The 25,719-nt window shown below is 35.7% G+C and overlaps 1 protein-coding gene across 1 annotated transcript in view; it reads left to right on the plus strand.

Moving 5' to 3' along the window:
* AQR (aquarius intron-binding spliceosomal factor) overlaps window positions 1-25,719 on the plus strand; it is a gene marked incomplete at both ends in the record, with an annotated part of 102,278 nt that overhangs the window by 58,741 nt on the left and 17,818 nt on the right. Inside the window, 11 exons of the mRNA XM_080707045.1 lie at window positions 1,313-1,554; window positions 3,718-3,864; window positions 4,436-4,505; window positions 5,796-5,906; window positions 13,626-13,735; window positions 14,740-14,875; window positions 17,301-17,510; window positions 18,376-18,513; window positions 21,819-21,890; window positions 22,894-23,081; window positions 23,713-23,884. Coding sequence (XP_080563171.1) covers window positions 1,313-1,554; window positions 3,718-3,864; window positions 4,436-4,505; window positions 5,796-5,906; window positions 13,626-13,735; window positions 14,740-14,875; window positions 17,301-17,510; window positions 18,376-18,513; window positions 21,819-21,890; window positions 22,894-23,081; window positions 23,713-23,884 — 1,596 coding nt within the window. The remainder of the gene's footprint in view (window positions 1-1,312; window positions 1,555-3,717; window positions 3,865-4,435; window positions 4,506-5,795; window positions 5,907-13,625; window positions 13,736-14,739; window positions 14,876-17,300; window positions 17,511-18,375; window positions 18,514-21,818; window positions 21,891-22,893; window positions 23,082-23,712; window positions 23,885-25,719) is intronic.

Genomic DNA, 25,719 nt, shown 5'->3' on the forward strand with positions numbered 1-25,719 from the left:
ATAATTGCAATGTGATTAACATATACTATCCTGTGTGTGTGTGTGTGTGTGTGTGTGTTTTGTGTGTGGGTCTGGGGATGGAACCCAGGGGTATTTGACCTCTGAGCTACACCCCCTGCCCTATTTTTTATTCTTTATTTTGAAACCAGGTCTCACAGAGTTGCAGAGGGCCTCACTGTCTACGAACCACGATCCTCCAGGTCTCAGCCTCCCAAATGCTGGGATTACAAACGTGCGCCACCATGCCCGGCTCTGTGTGGGGTTTTTTTAATGGATGTATGTCATTATGATTTTAAAAAATTAGTTGATTTGTTTTTGGGTTATTTTATTCTTTACAGTTAACAACCCTCTAATTTCCTGATGTTGGATTACTTTGTTGAAGTCTTAAGACTATCCAAAAAATCACTTCACTGCCTTGGCTTTGGTAATTTCCCTTTATATATGTTAACTACTATAATAGCCTTTTATTATAGTCCTAATTCTTTTATTTTGAATTTTTATTTGAAATTTTGTTCATTTTTATAATTGTTTGCTGTAGTTTTTGGGTTTTTTTAGTACTCAACATGCTGACATTAATACTTCTAAATTATAAAACCCAGGTGTGGTGGCGCCCCAGCATTTGGAAGGCTGAGACAGGAAGATCATGGTTCGCAGATAGCCTTAGCTATTATTTAGTGAGGCCCTTTGCAGCTCAGTGAGACCCTGTTTTAAAATAAAGAATTAAAAAAAATGGGGCTGGGGTATACCTCAGAGGTAGATTGCCCCTGGGTTCCATCTTCAGTAGTGGGTGATTATATATGTGTGTGTGTGTGTGTGTGTGTGTGTGTGTGTGTGTGTGTGTATGTATATATATTTCTAAACTGTTTTTCACAATTGAGGCTTACATTAATGTGGTTGTGTGTGCTTTTAGCATTGAAGAACTGTGGGATGTAACAGGAAAAGACCCAGGAGTTTCTGAGAGGAAACTCTTTTTAAGGGTTTGTTCTAGAATGGTTTTATGCTACTGGGTTGATGTGAGTCTGATTTTCATCCTACTCAATAGGAGTCAAGTGGTAAACTCATCTCTGTCATTCTGCTTCTTAATGGATAAACTGTTCTTGCTAAGTTTGGTCTTTTGTTTAACTCAGGGTATGATATCAGCTGAAAATACAGCTGTTGGTTTAGTCTAGCCAAGCACCTGTCAGCAGAAAATAGCTTCTTGCCCTGAATCACTTGGGGTTCTGGATTAGTGCAGCCAACTCTGCATTCCAGTGAAGTGCAAATGCTTGAGATGTCTTATTGACACAATCTTTTTCTGTCGCTTTACTGACAGGCTGTGCTGGAGACCATTCGAAACCTGATGAATACTGATTGTGTGGTACCTGACTGGCTGCATGACATCATTTTAGGTTATGGGGATCCAAGTAGTGCCCATTATTCAAAAATGCCCAATCAGATTGCCACCCTTGATTTCAATGATACATTTCTCTCCATTGAGCATCTCAAAGCCAGCTTTCCTGGTCACAATGTTAAAGTAACTGTGGATGATCCAGCTCTACAGATACCCCCATTCAGGTAAAACCAACTGGATATGTTCCTTGCAGGCATTCTGTAGACCATCTCTGGTAGGCCAACATCAGCACTGTTGGCTAAAGTGAGTTTCGAATATTATATCAGGATTTTGTTTTGTCAGTCCCTACCTTCATCATATACTCACCAGGATAAGTTTATTGTATTCGAATCTGTTTCTTTTAGTGTAGAAGCTATTTTAAGACCATAATAAAGTAGCTTTATGTCTTATAAGGGACCAGTAAATGTATTGTCTAATGAGAACCTTATAAATGTAATATTGGACTGAAGAAATATGTCTTTTAACCTTACGTGTAGATTGATACATTTCCTAATTAATATGCACAGCTATGTGATGTTAAACTTCACTTTGATTTTAGGAAAAGGTTTGTTGTGGTTTTTTTCTTTTGCTTTCGCAAACTTTAAATACAGGTGAGTATCTTATTTAAATGCTGGGGACCAGAAGTTTTAGATTTCAGAGTTTTTCAAGTTTTGGAATATTTGCATAGATTTCACTGAATGGGCATTTCTAATCTGAAAATCCAGAATGCTCCAAAATCCAAAACTTTTTGAGTATCATTTCAGTCCTCAAAAAGTTTCAGACTTAGGAGCATTTCAGATTTTGGATTTTGATTTAGGGATATTTAGGAGCTTTGGTTTTAAAATTTGAGAGCTAGCATGGAATGCCTGAAACATTTGCTTGCTCTTCCCTGAACTCCTTCTTATGGGTTAGACGCAAAGCACTCATTAGCCCCGGCCTGGATTTCTTTCTTACTTAGACATTAGAACACACAGCTTCTGATTGACTATTAAATATAATTCAGCATGCCTAAAATATGCCCTTTATATTATCTAAAATCAGTGCTCCTCCGTGCTTTCCTAATTCTGTTAATGGCAAAATCAGTCTCCTAGTCTCAGTCTTGAAGTTTCAACATTATTTTATAATCTGTTTATTCTCCTAACTCTTGTTATAGAGTAGATTCTGCTTTAAGGATAGTTTTTCAGGCTGTCCTTCCTGTCAACTGTGTCTCTGGGTCCTTAAATCTTTGTGATGGTGGTGTCTTTTCTGCTTCTCTGTCTTACAGTAAGTTGCATGCCTTACTGTTAGAGCTATTCATTTCCTAACTACAAAATCTGACTACTCTTCTTGCTTACTAAATAAGGCTGACCATCTAGCCTCTTTAGTACTTAGCTGTTTTTTAGTGTGTGTGTGTGTGTGGCACTGGGGATTCAATCCAGAGGCATTTTACCTCTGAGCTAAACCCCCAACCTGATTTTCTTACTTATTTGGAAATAGAGTCTCACTAAGTTCTAGAGGGCCTTGCAAAGTTATGGCTGGCTTCGAACCTGTGATCCTCCTGTCTCAGCCTCCCAAGTATTGGAATTACAAGCATGCACCACCACACCCAGCCTTCTTAGCAGTTTTTCATTTTAATTTTTATTCTTTTTTTTTATTGGTGCTTTATAGTCATACATCTTAATGTAGTACAAGATGGCAGAGGCAGACATGCACACATCACCCAATTAGCCCTTACCTTATACTCTCTATCCTTTAAGAATGGGAAGGAAGATTCAAAGAATTACACAAAAAGGATGACTTTTTAGCTCAATTTTAGTAAGCCTATTGACTTCCCACAAGCATTTTTGTAGAGTTGCCGCCTAAAATCAGGCTAAGAACCTTTGCCTTAAAATTTTATGTTCCAGAAGTGCCCTAACAGGCCTGTCTACCCCTGTTTTTCTCTGTTGTATTCCACACTTCAGCAAAACGAGGCCACTTATACTTTACCTCTGCTACTTGTTCTTTCTTCCAGCAGTGACCTCCCTTCCCATCTCTGAATGTCTAAATTCTTTGAGACTCATCTTAGCTGCTACCTGTCCCTTGAAGTCTTCTGATTAAATGAAAGACATGAATAAAATAATCCACAGTGCATAGAACATAAGTATTTAATATTTTTTTAATTCTCCTATTCATTGGATGACAACTTCCTAATCTGAAGAGTTTTAACACCCCGTTTTAATGCTCGCAAATCTTCCATTTTTCAGTTTATGTACAGATAGTGAGTTCTCTTAGACCAAAAGTGTTACTCATCTGGCTGTTTTCCATACGGTGTCATATACAAGATATACCATCTTATATTGCACAAGTGAGCAAAAGTTTTTGTCTTGTAGGATAACTTTTCCAGTAAGAAGTGGAAAAGGAAAGAAAAGGAAAGATGCAGATGGGGAAGAAGAAGAAACTGAAGAGGCAAAAACTTTAATTGTTGAACCTCATGTTATTCCCAACAGGGGTCCTTATCCATATAACCAACCCAAACGGTAATTTTATTATCTATTTTAAGTTTGCTATTTGAAGTGAGTTACTAATATTTTTACATTTCTCATTCTTTTAAAAACTTAGGATACTTTTGCTTCTGAATCTTCTTCCTTTCTATTCTGTTAGCTGGCTGAATAGTTCAGGCATTTAAGGCAAATCTATACCATATTTCAGAAAGAAAATATGTTCAAGAACTATGAGAAATAATTGTGTCAGAGCAAGCTTAATTTGAGTGCAGAGTTCACATTTCATGAGCATGTATTCCATATAGCAGTAGACCTCATGCATGTGTGGCATAAATGAAAAAGTGGCAGTATATTCAGGAACCAGAACTTCAGCAGGCTTAAAGATATCTGGAATGGGCTAAGTATATTGAACAGTAAATAATTGGTCTTTCCACAGGATAATTTTTTATTGGAGGGGGAGGGAATAAGGTAAAGAGATCTAAAAGATATTGAGAGAACAAGGCCAGAGACAGAACAGATGTTTAGACTTCTGGTTATTGTCCAGATTTATACCAGATGTTGCTTATCTCCATTTCTAACCAATCTTTGTTTATTCTTTCATTTGCAGTAATACAATTCAATTCACTCATACACAAATAGAGGCCATCCGTGCTGGAATGCAGCCTGGGCTGACTATGGTAAGAATTACAGTTACACCCATTACATGGATTAAGACCAGAAGTAGGCACACAATTTTAAATTTATTTGTATGATTTTCTCAGTGGGTTTGTTTTTGTTTGTTTTGATTTTGTTTTGTTTTTTTGGTACTGGGGATAGAACCCAGGGATATTCTACCTACAGGCTACACCCCAGATCTGTTTTATTTTTTATTTGGAACAGTGGTCTTGCTAAATTGCTGAGAGCTTCACTAAGTTGCTGAGGCTGGCTTCAAACCTGTGGTCCTCTTTTGTCAGCCTCCCAAGTGCTAGGATTACAAGTCCTCATCGCCATGCCTGGCTGATTTTGCTTTTAAATTTTCTAAGATTTATCTTATGGCCTATGAGATGAACTGTCTTGGTGATTTCCATGTGCACTTGAAAAGAAGGTGTTTGATTACTGAGAGAAGAGTATTGATGACTCTATAATTAAGAATTTATCTGTTTCTCCTTCCATTTTTGGTCTTTTTCAGTACTGGGGATGGAACCCAGGGGCATTCTACCTCTGAGCTACACTCCCAGCCCTATTTTTTATTCTTTATTTTGAAACTGGGTCTCACTGAGTTGCAAAGGGCCTCACTAAGTAGCTAAGGCTATCGACTAATGACAATCCTCCTGTCTCAGCCTCCCAAATGCTGGGATTACAAGTGTGCACCACCACGCCCAGCTCATTTCTGGTCATTTTTACTCAGTGTATTTTGAAGTTTTATATATGAGTGCATACCTCAAGGTTGTCTTGATTAATTGATCCTTTTTGTTATGTAATATCTCTATCACTGGAAATGATCTTTGTTCTAAAGTCCACTTTTATATTAATATAGCCTCTGTACCTGTCTTTTGATTAGAGTTTGCATGATATTACTTTTTTTTTAATCATTTTTCTTCTCTTTTTTTATTTGAAGTGAGTTTCTTACAAACTATATTCTCAGGACATATTTCAGTTTTCATGTTATTTCTTTAAATATAATTTTCTATACTGCATGTATTTTTCTCTTTTAGGAATTTAATGACATGAATGTTAGACCTTTTGGTACTATCTCATAGATTCATGAGTCTGTTTAGTATTTCGTTTTTATTTTTGTTGTTGTTTATTTTTCAGATTGGGTAATTTCTATTGAACAATCTTCAGTTTTATTGACTCTTCCACTTTGTCTTATCTAATATGCTATTAAGTCCATTCTATAAATTTTTGTTATTTACTTTCTTAGTTTTAGAATTTTCACTTTTTAGTGAGATTACTTAATGTTTGATATGTGTTCGTTATTTTTTTAGGTTGTAGGCCCACCTGGAACAGGAAAAACAGATGTGGCAGTCCAGATCATATCCAACATCTACCATAATTTTCCAGAACAGAGGACTCTAATTGTTACTCATTCCAATCAGGTAAGTAACTGTGTGCATGTGCATGTATGCACATTTGTACTTTGAGACTAGAGCTTTTACTTTGGACCAAAAGTTTTAACCCTTACCGGTAGCATTTTTCTTCATTTAGTAGAATGAATATTCCTAAAAGACCAAGGTCTAAAATGTACTAATACTGGATTGAAATTAAAGCCCTTTCAAAATGTACATGTATGTATCTATACTACATTGAAGTGACCATAGTTCTGTTAGTCCTTCTGAAGCTGTCAGTTAGAAATAAGAATAAGTAAGATTTATTTTCTCTGGAGCAAAATATGACAGGCAGTTCTCAGAATAGCCTTAAACATTGAATAGCCTAAAATATACTAAAATATATTATTTATTTATTTATTTTTAGTACTACTATTATTTTTAGCACTACTCAGTTCATTCACCCGTGTTTTTATGTATAATATTTTTGAAGTTTATAAGTAATGGTGGCTTGTACATTTTGCTGAACTTGTGCATGGGAGATAATTGGGGGGTAATTTACCACCTTCATAAAAGAAGCAAGAATATGGGAAGAGAGTTTTTCTTCTATTTAATACAATTTAGTCTGTAATAATTATACCTATTTGTGAAGTCTTAGATTGAGCAACAGATCAGTCAGGTTGGTTTAGCAGTGGTTTTATTAAGCTTTGTCCTACCTCACTGTGACTCTCTACAGTAGCCTTCACTTATGGTTAACTCATATAACACAATTATAGAGGTTCTTTTGTAAAAATAGCCAGATCTATAGCTTGCTTAGGGCCTCTGTAGATTCTTCGAAATTCAAGTCATCTTTTTTTTTTTTTTTGGTGGTACTGGGGTTCCTGGAAACCCTTCTACCTCTGGGCTACACTCCCAGACCTATTTTATATTTTTTATTTGGAAACAGGGTCTCTTAAGCCAGTGAGGCTGGCTTTGAACCTGCGCGATCCTCCTGTCTCTGTCTCCCAAGCATGGGATTATAATTGTGCGCCACCACGTCCAGCCATCTTTCTTTTTTTTCTTTTTTAATGTCCATCAAATAGTTGATATTTAGCCAGGTATCGTGATGCATGCTTATAATCCCAGTAATTGGGAGGCTGAGACAAAGGATTACAGGTTTGCAGCTGGCCTCAGCTACTTAGGCCCTGCACAATTTAGTGAGACCTTGTTTCAAAATTAAGAATAAAAAATAGGCCTAAGGGTGAAGCTTGGAGGTAGAATACCCCAAGGTTTAATCCCCAGTACCACCAAAAAAACGTTGATTTTCCCTTTTTGAGTTGTTAACTTTATTTTTCAGATCTTCATCTGCATAAATAACTCAGATCTTTAATATCTTTCTAATTCATAATAGAATATTATAGTTTTTCTGAAATTACAATTTATGATTATTTCTTTGCTTTCTAGATCTAAGTGGTTCCTGAATTTGGATAGCAAATAATGCCATGTAGTCTCATGTATTGGTTCTTGAGGTGTGTTTGTTTGTTTGTTTGTTTGTTTGTTTGTTTTTGCGTTACTGGGAGTAGAACCCAAGATATTAGTCCTCTATTGGTGGAATAGCTGACAAAAATTTTCTCCCATTCTTTCGGCTCTCTGTTGAGGTTCTTGATAATTTCCTTTGCTGTACAGAAACTTTTCAGTTTAAAGAAATTTCAGGTATTGATCTACCTCTTGGTTTTTTGTCCCTTGGGACCTTGTTGAGAAAGTTTTTACCTGTGCCTATGTGTTGCAGTATTAAACCTATGCTCTGTTCAAAGGAGCTGCAAGGTATCTGGTCTGATTTCCAAGTCTCTGATCCATTTTGAATTGATTCTTGTGAAGGGTGAAAATGTGGGGTTTGTTTTCACTTTTCTGCATACATTTAACCAATTTTGGCAACACCATTTGTTGTAGAGGCTTTTTTCCAGTGTATGTTTTTGGCCTCTGTCAAAAATCAATTTGTGGTTAAGTGTGCAGATTTGTTTCCAAGTCTTCTGTTCTGCTCCATTAAACTATGTATCTGTTTTTGTGCCAGTACCATTCTGTTTTTATTATGACTATAGCTTTGTAGTGTAGATTAAAGTCAGATATTGAGATTCCTCCTGCATAATTATTGTTGCTGAGAACTGCTTTGGGTATTCTGGTTTTTTGTTGTTCCATATGAATTTAAGGACTAGTTTTTCCTATGTCTGTGAGATATGACCTTAGTAATTTAATAGGTATTGCATTGAATCTGTAAATCACTTTTGGAAGAATGGCCATTCTGCTGGTATTTATTCTGCCTTTCCAAGAACATGGAAGATCTTTCCATCTTCTAAGGTCTTCTTTAATGTCTTTTTTCAGTGTTTTGTAATTTTCTTTGTAGAGGTCTTTTGACTTCCTTGATTAAGTTTATTCCTAAGAATTTTATTTTTTAAGGGAGTATATCCTGAGTGGAAGTGTTTTCTGGATTTCTTTTTCAATGGATTTATGGTTGGTATATAGAAAAGCTTCTGATTTTTAAGATTAATTTTGTATTCAGATACTTCGCTGAATTTGTTGATCAATTTTGTTTGAGTTTGTTGGGTCTTCTAAGTATAATATCATATAATCTGCAAATAGTGAAAGTTTTATTTCTCTTTTCCTATTTGTACTCCTTTTCTTGCCTTATTGCTCTGGCTAGAGTCTCAAGTACTATATTGAAAAGAAGTGGTGATAATGGACATCCTTGTCCTGTTCCTGTTTTTAGGGAGAAATCTTAGAGGTTTTCCCCATTTAATATGATGTTGGCTGTGGGCTTCTTGTAGATTGCCTTTATGATGTTGAGGTATGTTTCTTCTGTTCCTATTCTCTGCAGTGCTTTTACCATGAATGGATGTTGGGTTTTGTCAAATGCTTTTTCAGCATCTATTGAAATGATCATGTGATTTTTGTCTTTAGTTCTGTTTCTGTCATGAATTCCATGGGTTGATTTTCATATGTTGAACCAGCCTTGCATCCCTGAGATGAACCCTACTTGGTCATGGTGCATAATTTTCTTGGTGTGGTTTTGAATGTATGTTGCTATTATTTTGTTTAGCAGTTTTGCATCTAAGTTCATCAGTGTTCCAGGTCTGTAGTTTTCTTTCCATGAACTGTCTTTATTTGGTTTTGATATTGTGATGTTGACTTCATAAAATGTATATGGGAGAGTCCCGTTGTTTTCTAATTCATGAAATAGATTGAGGGGTATTGGGATTAACTCTTCTATAAAGGTTTTATAAAATTCACTTGGGAAACCATCTGGTCCTGGGCTTTTGTTTGATGGTAGGCTGTTTATTGCTGCTTCAATCTCTTTGATTGCTATTGATTGGTTTAAATTTTCTATATCTTCTTGACTCAGTGTAGAAAGATTATATTTATCTAGAAAGCTCTCAGTTTCTTCCAGATTTTCCTTTTTTTTTTTTTTTTGGAATATAGTTTTTCAAAGTAGTTTTTGATAATTCTTTGGATTTCTTCACTCCCGGTGGTAATATCTCCTTTTTCATCTATTATCTTTGTAATTTGGATTTATTTTCTCTCTTTTTTGGTTATGCTATGAATTTTCCTCTTAATACTGCCTTTAAGGTGTCCCAGAAGTTTTGATATGTTGTATTTCTATTTTCGTTTGTTTCTAGGAATTTCTTGATTTCACCCCTTCTTTTATGACTCATTCTTTGTTCAGCACTGTGGTGCTCAATCTCCACATGTTTATGTGGTTTCTCTGGGTCTTCCTATAGTTGATATTGAGCTTCATTCCATTATGGTCTGAAAAGACACAGGGAGGTATGTCACATTGTTTTAATTTGCTAGTGTTCACTTTGTGGCCCAGGATGTGATCTATTTTGGAGAAGGTTTCGTGAGCTGCTAAGAAAAATGTGAACTCTGCTGTAGTTAAGTGGAATATTCTATATGTGTTAAATAGGTTCATTTGGTTTAAAGTGTTCATGGTTTGAGGCATCTTTACTGACCTTTTGTCTAGAACATTGGTGTAGCAGTGTGTTAGGGTTGTTGGAGTCTCCCAGTATTATAGTATTGGGACTTATGTGCAACTTATGTGCAGCTTAATGTCACAGAGAGTTTGTTTTATGAATGTAGCTGCACCTATCTTTGAGGCATAAATGTTGACTATAGTTATATCCTCTTGCTGGATTTTTTTCTTTTACCAGTAAAAAATAACCTGCTTTTTTTCTTCTAATAAGCTTGGGCTTAAGGCATAACTTTTCTGATATCATAGTTGCTACTCCTGCTTGTCTTCGAGTTCCTATGGCCTGGATTATCTTGCTCCATTCTTTCACCTTTAGTATGTTACTATCTTTACTTGTAAGGTGTGTGTCTTGCAGGCAGCAGATAGATGGATTCTCGTACTTAATCCATTTTGTCACTTTATGTCTTTTTACTGGGGAGTTGAGGCCATTTATATTCCGTGTGATTATTGAGAGATGATTTTTAATTCCTAACAGTTTGAGCTTTAACTTCTGTTTGAGGTAGTGTTTTTCTTTGCTTAGTTATTTGCTTGATGGAAATTATTTCTCTGCTTCTGGCATGTATTGCTTATTTCATCTTTGCAGTTAATCTCTTTGAATGTTTTCCCTAGTGCTGGTTTGGAGGACAAATTCAGTTTCTGTTTGTTGTGGAAGATTTTTATTTTCTCTCTAATTCGAGACATAGTTTTGCTAGGTAGGAAATATTGGGCTGCAAGTTCTTTTCTTTCAGAGTTTGGAATGTGTTACTCAGGCCGTCCAGGCTTTCATGACTTGGTTTGGGAAGCCTGGAATGATTCTAATTGGCTTGCCACTGAATTTCACTTGGTCTTTTGTTTTTGTTACCTTTAAGATTCTCTGCTTGGCTTTTTTTTTTTTTTTTTTTTTTGGTGGTGGTACTGGGATGGAACCCAGGGGCCTTCTACCTTTGGGCTACACTCCCAGACCTATTTTTTATATTTTATTTGCAAACAGGGTCTCTTAAGCCAGCTGAGTCTGGCTTTGAACCTGTGTGATCCTCCTGGCTCAACCTTCCAAGTGCGGGCATTACAAGTGTGAACCACCACGCCCGGCTTCTGTTTGGCTTTTATGTTGGTCATTATGTCTGGTTATGTGGCATGGTGAACCTTTGATCTTGTCTAAAGGGGATTCTATAAATTTTCTGTACCTGTGTATCAGCATCTTTTACTATGTTTGGATAATTTTATGGTATTACCTCTTTGAAAAGATTGTTGTTCCCTTTGGTTTCACGTTTCATTTCCTCTTCTTTGCCTGTTATTTTTTGGTTAGCTCTTATAAGATGGGCTCATATCTCTCCATTGTCCAATTCATGCTGTCGAATTGTTTTTTCTAAATTATATACTATGCATTCAGTTTTGGAGTGATTGGCTTCTAAGTGAGATTTTATTCTCCATGTGGTCTAATCTATTGTCTATAGTTTGTCTATAGCCTTCGCTTTGATGATTGTATCCTGTATTTCTCTCATTCTTTTCAGAAATTCTGTATAATTTCTACTGTTGAATTTCTGATTCTTCTGGTGATCTCTGCAATTTTGTGTTGTCAGGTTCTATTATTGTGGTGTTGTGGGAGTTCATTGCTTCACTGTTATTACTCCTTCTCATGATTTCAGAAGTTGTTTCTGTTGCTTTTGATTTCTCTCATTCTCTAGGTGTCCGCTGGTATATCCAAGAGCAAGTTGTGTTGTATTCAACATAGAAGGTTGAGTGACGAGGGAAGTGAAGTTGTAAATACAAGAATAGGGTAAAGCTATAAATAGGATCAAATAGAGTAAGAGTATGAGTTTGGTATGGTAGTATATAGTAGAGATTAGAGAGAGAGAATGTGTAGTAATATTCGAGTAACCACTGTAGAGTATATAGCATAGTGATATGAAGTAGATTTAATAGAAGACTTAGAGGAGAGAAAAAGGGATGTAGAGAAGAGAGTAGGTATGTATAATGGAATAGATTGGGATAGGGGTGGAGAAGAGAACAAACATGCAAGCATACACACAAAACCCAAAAAGTAAAACAAAACAGTAACAAAAATATGCAACCCTTCAAGTTCAGCAGACTTGGCCTCTGCGATCTCTCTCTGTGCAGAAGCTGAGTGCCACTGGCATCTTTTCTGCTACAAGCCTGGTTCTATGGTCTATGCAGATGGCTGGTTTCAATGGGGCTGGATCTAGTGTTAAGGGTAGGGTCCCTGCATGCTTTCCACAGATGTGGAGCCTGAGTCTCCCTTCCTGCCTCTGGGATGAAACCCAATGTATATGTGAGAGTCTCTGTGCTCCACAGTTACGGCTGTATTGGTCTGACTTTTCTCTATTCACCATAATTGGGTAGTCTGTGTTGATCTTAGAGATCCTAGTAGTTGGATCTAGTGTTAAGCATAGGTCTCCCTCCAACTTAGTGTGAGACACTGTTTCAAAATAAAGAGTAAAAAATAGGGCTGGTGATGTAGCTCTAAGGTAGAATGCCTCTAGGTTCAATCCCCAATAGTACCACACACACACACATAGTATAAAGGCTTTAAGGCTTTAAATATTTGTGTTTTTAGTTATCAATATTGGGTCAGTGTGGCCTGCTTTTTTATCTTTTAACTGCGTCTAAACTTTTGTGAGGGTGATTCTTTTCTTACAAGTTTAGGAGTTTTAGCATTCAGTGTTCTGCATCTTACCTTAGTTGATGGTCTTTTAACATACAACAGCTAGCCTTTTAACATGCAACTTTTAGGAGGCAAGGTTTGGCTATAGCTTTGGCTAACTGCCAGTGACAGCTAAAAAAGAAAGGATTTTATTGTTTGCTTAAGTATAGCCATTAGCAATTAATACTCAATCCCCTTCAGTTTATATGGGGCTAATGTTTAAATGACATCTTTATCAGCATATCTTCCCATATTGTTAAACTTTTATCTTCCTGCAAGACTTTGTAACTACAGGGTTTCATATAATGAACTTTAGGATTTGAAGGAGCCCGAAATATGAATATTTCATAGATAGAAAGAAATGACTTCTCAGTGGCTTTCATCAGAACAGTTTGTGATAGAGACATACTGAGTGTTCTGTTTATTGTATAGAGAAATTAGACTCTCTGTCTAAGATTTGATTGGTGCACTTTCCCTTTCTGTGGTGTTCCTAATGTATTCTGCCTCCACACGCTTCTCACTGTCCTTTTGCAGCTGCACAAACCTTTGGAAGTGCTGTTGAGTAAAATGAAACTTAGTGTGGCTATTTTAGGAGTTATTACAACTTGGAGGAAATGGCACCTGAAATGGCCTTTCTCTTCCCTAAATTAGAAGCAGAGGTGTAATGGGTAGGTGCTTTTTATAAAGTTTCCAGTTATTCATTTAGCAGCTGTGCATGAATACCAATATCAGAAATCAATAAAAATATTACTGTGTCTAAATTTAAAATGGTCTAATGTAAGAACTGTTTCCTGCCGGATGTGGTGGCACATGCCTATAATCCCAGTACTTGGGAAGCCAAGACAGGAGGATGACAGGTTCGTGGCCAGCCTCGGCAATTTATTGAGGCCCTCTGCAACTTAGTATGACCTTATTTCAAAATAAAAAATAAAATAGAGCTGGGGTATAGCTCAGAGGTGGAACACCCATGGGTTCAATCCCCAGAACCAAAAGGGGAAAAAAATCTATTTCCTTCTGTTTCAATTTTGATTCTTATCTAATTGGGTAATATTCTGTTCTTGTAAATACTAGTTTTTGTTATTGTTAAAGGCTTTGAAACTCACTATCATCCTTTTGCTTTATTCTGTAGGCCCTTAACCAGTTGTTTGAGAAAATCATGGCTTTAGATATTGACGAACGCCACCTACTGCGTCTTGGTCATGGAGAGGAAGAGCTGGAGACCGAGAAAGATTTCAGCAGGTACGATTTCAGCTGGAAATGGATTATGAAGCAATGTACAAAAGAATTTTAATTTTCTCTTCTTTTATTAAAGATACACCAAGGAAAGAAAGCTATGAGTAATCAAATCTAATTCTAAAAGGTTGTAGTATAACCTACTTAGATTATATGTTGTTTGCACCATTTTTCCTCAAGTTATACAGTTATTTCTGTGAAGAGAATTATCTCATTCCTTATTTTAAAGTTGTAGGTTGCCATTTGTTTTTTGTTTATTGAGGTAATTTTTTAATGTTTCCAGTTTAAAACTGTTCAGCTTTAGTTGATTCTTTTTTATATTTCATCTAGACATTTAATTTACATGTTTTAGGTACCATTTAAGAGGTTGATTTATTTAGTGAAATAAAAATTAGTGATTTAATGATAGTATAAGTTGTGCAGCTTATTGCCATTTTAGTTGTGCTTTATGTTTAATATATGTATTTTAAGTTTTATTCTATTCTTGGTCTTGTACCCAAATGCACTATAGTGCTTTATTCATTTTGGAAATTTGTTATAAGGAAAAAAAATATAGGTGAACTAATTGATTTACCATATACACAAACCAGTATCACCCGGGACCTTAGGGCATACACCAAGTAGCTTTGGTGTAACGTGGTACAAGGATAACCACCTATGTTAAATATAAATTATATTCTTTAGTGGTGCAGGTACCTGCCTATAATTTCAGAACTTTGGAGCCTGAGGCAGGAGGATCACAGGTTCCAGGCAAGCCTCAGCAACTTATTGAGATCTTGATTCAGGAAAAAAAAAAATTCTGGGGGTGTAGCTCAAAGGTAGAATGCCCCTGGTTCAGTCCCTAGTACCAATAAATAAAGAAGTAAAGAAAGAAAATAAGTTATGTTTTTCTACTATTTCTTTTTTTTCTTTGATTATACTTTTAATAGGGGTTTCTTTAATTTCCTGAGAGTTTCTTCAAAGTCTCTTGATTACACAGTTTTTCCTTTTTACCTAATTAAAAATTTTAGGTATGGAAGAGTTAATTATGTCCTGGCTCGAAGAATAGAACTTTTAGAAGAAGTCAAACGACTGCAAAAGAGTCTAGGGGTTCCAGGAGATGCCTCATATACCTGTGAAACTGCAGGCTATTTCTTTTTATATCAGGTAACGTGTTAAGGGTTTTAAAGTCCTATTTCATTATGATGTGGTCCTTACTTGAAAATTGAAGTAGATTCTTTTTTTTTTTTTTTTTTGCAGGTCTGGGGATGGAACCCAGAGGCATTTGACCTCCGAGCTATACCCGAGCCCAATTTTTTATTCTTTATTTTGAAACAGGGTCTCACTGAGTTGCAGAGGGCCTCACTAAGTAGCTGAGGCTGTCTGCAAACCGCAATCCTCTGGTCTCAGCCTCCCCAATGCTGGGATTACAAGCGTGCGCCACCACGCCTGGCTTGAAGTAGATTCTTAATATTCTTTTTGAAAACCTACTTTTTTCAAATAGATTAAAAATATGGTATTGCCAAAGCTATATTTATAAGTCATGTTTGAATTTTTTATTATCTTTAGTTTTCTTTGCTAAATAACTTTTGGTTGATGACTCAGTGAAAGGCCAATGTTGCCGCTTTTTAAATTTTTTTTTCTTGCTTGCTATTACAAAGTTTTCAGCTCCCCCCACTGTGTAGGAAAATAACTAAAATTTCTAGCTACCCAGTGGTAACAAAGTCCAACTCTGTTATTTCATTAATCAACTGAGAGAAAACATATCTTCTTTCAAATCTTCCTAGATTATAATGTCTTAGAACTAATTATACATTGGAACTTTAAAATTTCTACTGACTTCAGTTTAAAGGTGTACTGTTATCTTGTTAGGATTATGTTTACTGTTTTTAGTATAAAAACAAGGAGAAATAGAAACCCAAATAAAGTGAATAAAAATAAAGTTAATGGTCAGTTGAATTACTAATAAGTTTAAATAGATTAATAGATCATCAAATAATGAAGATTTTATATAAGATTCACTTATTCTTTCTACTAATGCTATATACTTCAGATATAAATCATAACATTGAAATTTTTAAATGTAAATGACAGAATGGGCTTAATGCTCATTATAAACAGATATACAAAGAAGTTAAATGCATTCAAAATGAGCAGAACCAGGCGTGGTGGCGCACGCTTGTAATCCCAGCATTCAGGAGGCTGAGACCCAAGGATCGCGGTTCACGGACAGCCTCAGCTACTTACTCTGGCCCTCTGCAACTCAATGAGACCCTGTTTCAAAAATAAAGAATAAAAAATTGGGCAGGGGGTGTAGCTTGGAGGTCAAATGCCTCTGGGTTCCAGATCCCAAAAAAAAAAAAAAATTGTAGAGGCTTACAAGATAGACTTGGGAAAAGTGAACTTGAAACTTCATAATGTAGGTCAACCATTTTCCACATATGAGAATCACAAGGGAAAGCCTTTCACATGGTAAATTCCCAAATCCTTTCCTAAGAATTTCTCAGTGAGGGTGGGATCTAAGAATTTACATTTTTATTAGTTCCTCAGATATTCTGCATTAAATTACACTTTGAAAAACACTGAAATTTACTTTGGACACTGAGTCAGGAGAATCACAGGTTCAAGGGCAGCTGCAGCAGTTTTGCAAGACCCTACTTCAAAATAAAAAGGGCTGAGGGTGTAGCTCAGAATGGCACTGAGCTATATTGCAAAAGTCACATGGTAAGCTTTCGAATAGGTACTCAACCAGCATTTTTTTAATGTGTGTTTTATAAAGATTTTAGGAAAAGATTGTATAAATGCCAAATCGATTAAAGATCTGTGGAGATTTACCATGTATGGAGAGAAACTGAGATAATGAAAAATAGGAGAAGTGAAATAAATTTCTTTGTCCAGAAAGTTCTCATCCCATCCATCCCATCTCATCCCATTTCATCTAATCCATCTCATCTCAACCCATCCCATCCTGCCCATCTCATCCCATCCATTTTTTTTCATCCCATCTATCTGATCCCATCCCATCCCATCCATCTCATCCCATCCCATCTATCTCATCTTACCTCATCCCATCCATCTCATCCCATCTATCCCATCCCATTCATCTCATCTTATCTCATCCCATCTCATCCCATTCCACCCCATCCATCTTATCTCATCTCATCACATCCCTCTCATCTCATTCCATCTTATTCCATCCCATCCATCTCTTCTATCCCATCCATCTCTTCCATCCCATCCCATCCCATCCCATCCCATCCCATCCCATCCATCTCATCTCATCTCTGGAAATGAACTGCCTTGAGTATACATAAAAGAATATGAAATGTCTGATAGAATTCCATAAGGTAGCCTTGAAGTCCTTTCTACTTTCTATATTTTTTATTTAAAGGCTTTTTTATCTTCAAGTTCAAGTTACCTATTAAAAAGAAAACATCTATCAATGGCTTGAATAAAAAAATACTTAAATTCAATCAATGATTGCATATATTTTTCTTTTCCTTTTCCTAGCAGATCATAAGTTTCCTAGGTTATTTTTGTCTTTAAGACATAATTAGCTGGCACAGTAAACTTCAAGTTATTTTTCCTACAGGTAATGTCTCGTTGGGAAGAGTACATCAGCAAAGTGAAAAATAAAGGCAGTACATTGCCAGATGTTACAGAAGTCTCCACTTTCTTCCCTTTCCATGAGTATTTCGCAAATGCTCCTCAACCCATTTTTAAAGGCAGATCTTATGAAGAAGACATGGAGATTGCTGAAGGATGTTTTAGGCATATTAAGAAAATCTTTACTCAGCTTGAGGTAAGGGTTCTCAAGTTCTTTTAATTTTTCTTTAAAGATTTGTTTAGGGTTTTTAAAAATGAAGTAAATGTGGGATATTCAAATGCTTTTTTGTTTGAGCTTGTTTGCCTCTCACACCCATGTATTTTCCATCCTCTATTCTAATCTCTGGTGATCTTCTGCCTTGGTTGAAGTTCAGACCAAACTTCATAGGTTTAAAGTCCCAGCTCTTTGTCTGCTGGCTTCTGACTGGGTTTAGCCATATCCTGAGAGATGTAGCAGTTGAGAAAAGAGAAGCCAGGGTATTTCTCCTTCAGCTTCCATCGCTGAGTTTCATCTCCATGATTCCAGTTTTTATGGAATGGTCCACTATGGTTCCCACTTGTTTTGTAACTAGACCCTGGGCTCTGAATACCTGACTTTACCCTTTATCCTTTCAGTCCCGGAGCAGCAGTGACTTTCTGCTGTTCCCAGTCTTTGGGTTACTTCATTCCCTCATTGTTTTTTCAGTTCATTTGTCACCCCTGTAACCAAGTCCTTGCTTCAATTCCCTTTCATATAAATACTTGAAATTGTTTGTTTTTCTAGAGGGAACTTGAATAATGCTGGCACAGTGGTAATTGGTATTTTATTCAGTATTCTTTTTTATATTATAAATATTTTACCTTATATACAAACACACAAACAAAAAAAGTCCAAATTGTAGCTTGATTATTGGCTATTGAGTTTAATCATACCTAAAGAATAATAAACAGAATTATGATTCACTGGTCTTTGTTTATAAAAATTTATATTAATGTCTTAGAAATTAAGTCTGATTGAGTTGTATGGTTACGTAAATTGTGTTTGCTGTTCTAAAGTCTTTCACTGATCCTCTTGCCCATAGGAATTCAGAGCCTCTGAACTGCTTCGCAGTGGACTGGACAGATCTAAATACCTTTTGGTGAAAGAAGCCAAAATCATTGCTATGACCTGTACTCATGCTGCCTTAAAACGGCATGACTTGGTCAAGTTAGGTTTCAAGGTAAAGTCTTCCATTTTAGTTTCTTAATTCATCATCTGGTCAACTATTCATTTTTGGGTTTTTTTCTGTACTTTTTTTTCTTTTTTAATTACCTATACCTTTTCCTCTGAATATTGGCTCACTTCTTATGAAAGTTTAATTACCTTAAAATGTTTTTTTAAAGTAGATGATAATATTACATTTATATTATTAGTGAACTTATATCTAATTTTTCTAAGTCATATTATCAGTAATTTGTCTACTAATTAACACAATCATGTGGTTGTCTACCAGATTCTTGTAAAGATTTTAGTTTTACTTAAGTACCATTTGTTTAAAAATCTCCAAACAAAACTAAAAAGCTATAGATAAGATTTCACAGTGGTTTTCACCTGAGAAATATCTATATGTCTTCATTGCTTACTTGTAAACATGTAAAGCATAATTCCAATCCTATTGTTGTTTTCTTCCATAAATAAATAGCCTTCTATGTAAGGATATGGAATACTCTTATTTATTTATTCTCTTTAAAAGCCATTTATTGATCACATACAAAATAAAGAAAACTTTATATATCACAAACATATACTATGTACAGCAATAAATACCCTGGGAGCCAGGCCTAGTGCTGCCCCTCCTGGGCAATAATTTAGCATTAAATACTGCACAGAGCATGGATGGGCACCAAGGCCTCTCCCTGTCAGGGCCTGGCCTGAATATTCTTATTTAGACTGTAAAATGAGACATTAAAATGACTTTTTCCCCAGTTTCTCTTTAGCCTCTACATAAGAGAGAAAATGTAAAACGCTTCCCTTTCTGAGACTGCCCAATCTAGCTTAGCATAGTATTCTCTGGTCCCACTCATTTCCTGCAGATGATCCAATATTGTACTTTTATATGGCTGACTAGAATTTCGTTGTGTATTTTACCACATTTTTAATCCATTCATCTGTTGATGGACACCTAGATTGGTTCTATAGTTTGGCTGTTGTGAATTCTGCTGCTGTAAACATTAATATGCATGTACCACTGTAATATTCTAACTTTATTTCTTTTGGAAAGATACTGAGGAATTGTATAGCCAGGTCATATGTGGTTCCATTTTTAGTCTTTTGAGGAACTTCCATACTGACCAATGTAGTGGTTAGACTAATTTTCAGTCCTACCAATAGTATATAAGAGTTCCTGCCGGGCATGGTGGTGCATGCTTGTAATCCCAGGATTTGGGAGGCTGAGACAGGAGGATTGCTTAGTGAGGCCCTTTGCAACTCAGTGAGACCCTGTTTCAAAGAATAAAAAAAAATATGTAGGGCTGTAGCTGTACCTCGGAGATCCATCTTTTACATCTTTTCCAGCATTAATTATTGTTTATAGTATTGATGATTGTCATTCTAACTGGAGTGAGATGGGATCTCAGTGTACTTTGGTTTGCGTTTCCCTGATTGCTAATGAGTGAACATTTTTTTTCTGTTTGTTGGCTATTTGTATTTCTCCTTTTGAGATGTATCTGTTTAGTTCAATTGCCCGTTTGTTAATTGGGTTATTCTTAATTGGTGTTAAAATTCTTGGTGTTTTGTTTTTTTATATATTCCAAATATTAGTCCTTATCAGAGGAGTAGCTGGCAAAGATTTTTTCTCATTCTGTAAGATCTCTCTTCAGACTCTTGACTGTTTCCTTTACTCTGCAGAAACTTTATAATTTGAAGCCATTCCATTGATTTTTAAATTTTATTTCCTTAGCTTTAAGGGTCTTATTGAAGACGTCTCCAGTGCCAATATTTTGGCAAGTTGGTTTTCTTCTAGTTAATTGCAAGATTTCTTGTCAATTCTAGGTCATAGATCCATCTAGAGTTGACTTTTACACAAGATGAGTGATAGAGGTCTAATTTTATTTTTCTTGATGTGAATATTCAGTTTCTTCAACACCATCTGTTGGAAAAAGGACTGAATTTTCTTCATTGTTTGTTTCTGGCTCCTTTATCAAATATCAGCTGGTTGTAAATGTGAGGATTTGCCTCTGCATCTTGTCCTCTCTTCCCTTGCTCAATCTGTTTTCATGTCAGTACCATGCTGATTTTTGTTACTATAGCTCTGTAATATAATTTGAAATCTGCTATTGTGATGTCTCCAGCACAGTTCTTACTGCTCAGGATTGCTTCGACTATTCTGCATCTTTTATTTCATATGAATTTTAGCATCATTTTTTTCTATCTCTGTGAAGAGTAAAATTTGTATTTTGGTAGGAATTGCATTGAATCTGTAGCTTGCTTCTGGTAGAATGGCCATTTTGACAATATTTATTTTGCCTATTCAAGAACATGGAAAGTCTTTCTATCTTCTAAGCCTTCTTCAATTTCTTTCTGTAGGGTTCTATAATTTTCATTCCAGAGGTCTTTTACCTCCTTGGTTAGATTTATTTTTAAGTGGTTGTTACTGTTTTTTTTCTTCCCTCTTAGGTTATTGTAAGTGGAATTGTTTTCTGGATTTATCAGAGGGTTCATGATTGGTATATAGAAAGGCAGTTGATTTTTGTATCCAGAATTCTGGCATATTTAAATAACTAAATACGTGTTTAATTAAAAACTAAGCCAGAAATCCAGATAGAAAATTTAAAGAGCCAGGTTGATTCTGCAAAACAAGAAATATATATAAAGATCTCAATGTAGAGTATATGTGGGGGGCATGCTTAAGATTAGAGACGTTAGTTGGAGTTGTAGATAATAAAATAAAATAAAAATGTAATAAAATATAATAAAACATAATAAAATATACTACTAACTTTCTGTTTAAATAATTTGTATGTTATTTTTATCTGAAATTATTGGGATTTTCTGATAGGTGCTAATGGTTATAGTGGTAGGTATTTAGCATTTCAGCGAGCTTGCTTGCACACAAGTTTGCACTCGCCCCTCTTCTCCCCTCTCCTTTCCTTCCCAGTAGCCTCAGCCTTTTATTTTCATTCTTTCTATTTACTTATTTTGCGCTACTGGGGATTGAACCCAGAGACAGTATACCTCTAAGCTATATCCCAGCCCTATTCATTATTTGATTTTGAAACAGGGTCTCAGTATGTTGCAGAGGGCTGACTGTGAACTTGCAATCCTTCTGTTTCAGCCTCTCAAGTATTATTGTCTGTTTAGAAACAGGATCTCAGTAAGTTACCACATGCTGTCATTCGTAGAATTTGTATTCCTCCTGTCTCCGCTTCCCACGTCCTGGGATTATTGGCATACACCAGCCGTCCTGGGATTATTGGCATACACCAGCCGTGCCCAGCAGCTTTTCAGCTATCTTTTTTTACTAGTTTTTTTCTTTTCCTTTTTCAGTATGACAACATTTTAATGGAAGAAGCTGCTCAGATTCTGGAGATAGAAACATTTATACCTCTTCTTCTACAGGTAAGAAATTAATATCTGAGACAAAGAGTTTTAAGAATTTTGGTGACAACATCCAAAAAGTTGTTCAATTTGGGGGTGCTAATGGTCACAGTTATATTCTTTTTAACTTTATATTATTTGGCATTCTATTTTAAGTTTATAAACTTCCTTTAATCCATTCATGGGTTATTTAGTAGTTTGTATTGCTTTGGGAGTCCTATTTTAAATATTCATGTTTTATAGCTACAAACTTGTGAAAAGACAGTAATTTTATTAAAAAATTACAGTGCCACACAGTTTTTAGGGAAGATGAGTTATTTTTTCATTTATTTTGTTAAGAGTTATTTCTGGAATTGTTTCTGATGTTCACTGAATACATTGTTTTTTTTTATTTTATACCTAAGTATTTTAGATGAATGATGATATTTTAAAAATGTTTATTATCCAATGTTCTTTACTATTTAAGCATTAAAAACAAAATGTGGACTCCTCATTTGAGATGGCTCTAATTTATGGATATATTGAGTTACAAAGTTGTTTTTATAAACCAAGCTGTTTAGAACTTGAAATTAATTTTATCCAATGCAAGATATGGCTTAAGGAATATGGAAACATGTAAAGTAGGAAAGTGAAGTACTAGTGGAGGAAATTAAGAAGGTACAGCTTCTTACAACAGGTCCTTGGTATTGATTCCTTTCCATTTCTCTTCTTACACATCTCTTTCTCTCTATAACAGTGTTTGCCTAATGCTGACCAATTACCCTGTTAAAGTAGGGTAATTCAGTGTTGCCTTCTACCTTCCCTGGCCCACTATCAGCTAACAACAGCTGCACCCATACCTGGTTCACAAAGCATCCTTATAAAAATTTATAATTTTCTAGACTGCTCTGTGTAAAGCTAGTGAAGGTTATGAATTTGTAAACTAATGAAGTGATTTGTTGAAGAATAAGTCTCTTGCTCAGTAAATTGGAGACTAACCAGATTAATTATAGAATTTTGCCATTTTCTTACTTTTCATTTCTAGAATCCTCAGGATGGATTTAGCCGACTGAAACGATGGATCATGATTGGTGACCATCACCAGTTACCTCCAGTCATTAAGAACATGGCCTTTCAGAAGTATTCAAACATGGAGCAGTCTCTTTTTACTCGCTTTGTCCGGGTCGGCGTTCCTACTGTGGACCTCGATGCTCAAGGGAGAGCCAGAGCAAGGTGCATAGCAGATAGGAAAGAATCATCCCTATGTAAGGGCATCAATTCCATGGAAGTGTTTGTAATACCATTAATGTATATATAAGGCTTTAGCTTGCTCTTTTATCTGGGAACTTGCCTTCTACAATCCAGAAAGCACCTTTGTTGCCTTCTACATAAGGTGTGAGTTGACCAAATAAGTATTTCCTTCATCTTGTTTACTGATTAACTTAAGTGACTCCCTTTTTTCATGTCCCCAGATGACACTTAGTGTATGATTTTTAAACTGAAGCAAAAGTAAATGAGATTATACCAGTTCTTGTTTAGTAAAAGTGGCAACTCATCTCATAGTTACTCCCAGCCTCCTCAATTTACAGTCTTCCTTGGTTTTTTAATTTATGTCATAACAATACCATTCACCTCAGAGAGCATAGCAGTGCTTTCATTTTTGTAATGTCTTCAGTCTTCTGAGCCTTGGTTACTTGAAGTAAAGGGGCTATGGTTGAAAACCCATTATTACTGAAAAGGTGAGCAAATATGTTTAACAGGAAAACCTAAAGGAATCACGGGTCCTTAAAACCTTATTGTGTGTTTTGAAAGGATTTCATGTTGCTAATCTTTCTTGCTGTGTGGGGGGGTTGTCTTTGGGAAGCTTGTGCAACCTCTACAACTGGAGATACAAGAATCTGGGAAACTTACCCCATGTGCAACTCCTGCCGGAGTTTAGCACAGCAAATGCTGGCTTACTGTATGACTTCCAGCTCATTAACGTCGAAGACTTTCAGGGAGTGGGAGAATCAGAACCTAATCCTTATTTTTATCAGGTAAGAACAAACATGAAGCTTTTAAGTTTATTTTGCATTTGCCTGGCTGAAGTACTACCCCTATTCCAGTGATACTGAATCATTTGGCTAGCCATTGGGAAAAGAAAAGTTTAGAGCCTCTCCTTTCATACAATGCAAAAAAAAAAAAAAATCAATTTTCAGGTTGATTAAAGATACACAAAAGAAACTGGGAGTGGTGGTTTATGCCTATAACCCCAGTACTTGGGAAGCTGAGACTGGGGAGATTGCAAGTTTGAGACCAGATTCAGCAACTTAGTGAGACTCTTAGCAACCTAGTTGAGGTCCTGTTTTTAAAAAAAAAAAAAAAAAAAAAAAAAATATATATATATATATATATATATATATATATATATATATATGAAAATGTTTAGGGTATGGTATAGTTTGGAGGTAGCACAACTGGGTTCAATTCCCAGTAAAACACACACATACACATTATTATTATTATTATTTTTTTTTTTGGTGGTACTGGGGGTGGAACCCAGAGGCCTTCTACCTCTGGGCTATACTCCCAGCCCTTTTTTATATTTTATTTGGAAACAGGTTCTCACTGAGTTGCTGAGAGCCTCACTAAGTAGCTGAGGCTGGCTTCGAACCTGCGCAATCCTCCTGTCTCAGCCTCCCAAGCGCGGGGATTACAAGCGTGTGCCACCACGCCCGGCTACACACTAAATTTTTAAAAAGATGCACACAAAAAAAGAAACAAAACAGATTAGGAAGTACTAGAAGTAAATACTAATCAGTATGTAATGCGAGAAAGATCTTCCTAAGCTTATTATCAAGCCAAAAACTCATAAAGAAAAATACTGGAGAATTTAACATTTATAAAAATGGGTTTTGTGTATATATCTTGATCCGTTTTTTAAAAATTAATATTCTAGAAGAAAACTGCAATAAAGATAAAAATATGCACTTCACAAAACATAATTGATTTAATTGCAAATGACTAGATTTAGAATTTAGGGTTAAGGTTAGTCTAGGTTAGTTAACTAGTGGGGTTATTAGGTCTAGGACTAGGCTGGGTATATTGCTAGGGTTTAGGGGTAGGATTAGAATTAGGTATAGGACTAGAATGAGGTTATGGCTATCATTAATTCCATATTTAGGCTTTACAGTTAGGGTTAATGTTAGTGTAACAGTTAAGGTTTGTGTTAGGTTTAAGGCATTTGTCAGTGTACTGCTAGGGATTTGGTTTAGAGTTAGAATTAGGAGGAGGCATAGGTTTGGGATAAAGTAAGATTGGCATTATGTTTAGAGCTAAGGTTAAGGTTAGGGTTAAGGTCTTTTTAACAATTTAGGGCTTCGGACAATACTCAGTTTGAAGTATGTTTGGGGAAATTCTATATTAATACAATTCCAGTAGGAAAATTTGGTGGGCAAAGTACAATATGTATTAAAGCCATATTCTTATTTATAGGAATTTGACCTAAACAAATAGGGTGAGTTTGCAAAGACTTATATAATAAAATATTCATCACTGGAAATGAGAAACAATCTAAGTATCTCCCAAAATGGGTTAAATTTATTTTGACTCCATATAAAAGAAATACTGAGTACCCACTAAGTATAATACCTTATAAGTTTGTATATTCAAATGAAAAATGTTTTTGCTATATTAGGTGAAAATGGAAGCTGCATACTTTATCTTTAGTACTTCACTTTACTTTTCAATTAAAACAGCAAAACATACATATAGAAAAATATACAGTCGGGGTGGTGGCGCACGCTTGTAAACACCATTGCACTCGGACCAACCATGGCGCACGCTTGTAATCCTAGCATTCGGGAGGCTGAGACAGGAGGATCGCAGTTAG

Source organism: Muscardinus avellanarius, assembly GCF_963383645.1.
Source record: "Muscardinus avellanarius genome assembly, chromosome: 12".
Classification (NCBI taxonomy): Eukaryota; Metazoa; Chordata; class Mammalia; order Rodentia; family Gliridae; genus Muscardinus; species Muscardinus avellanarius.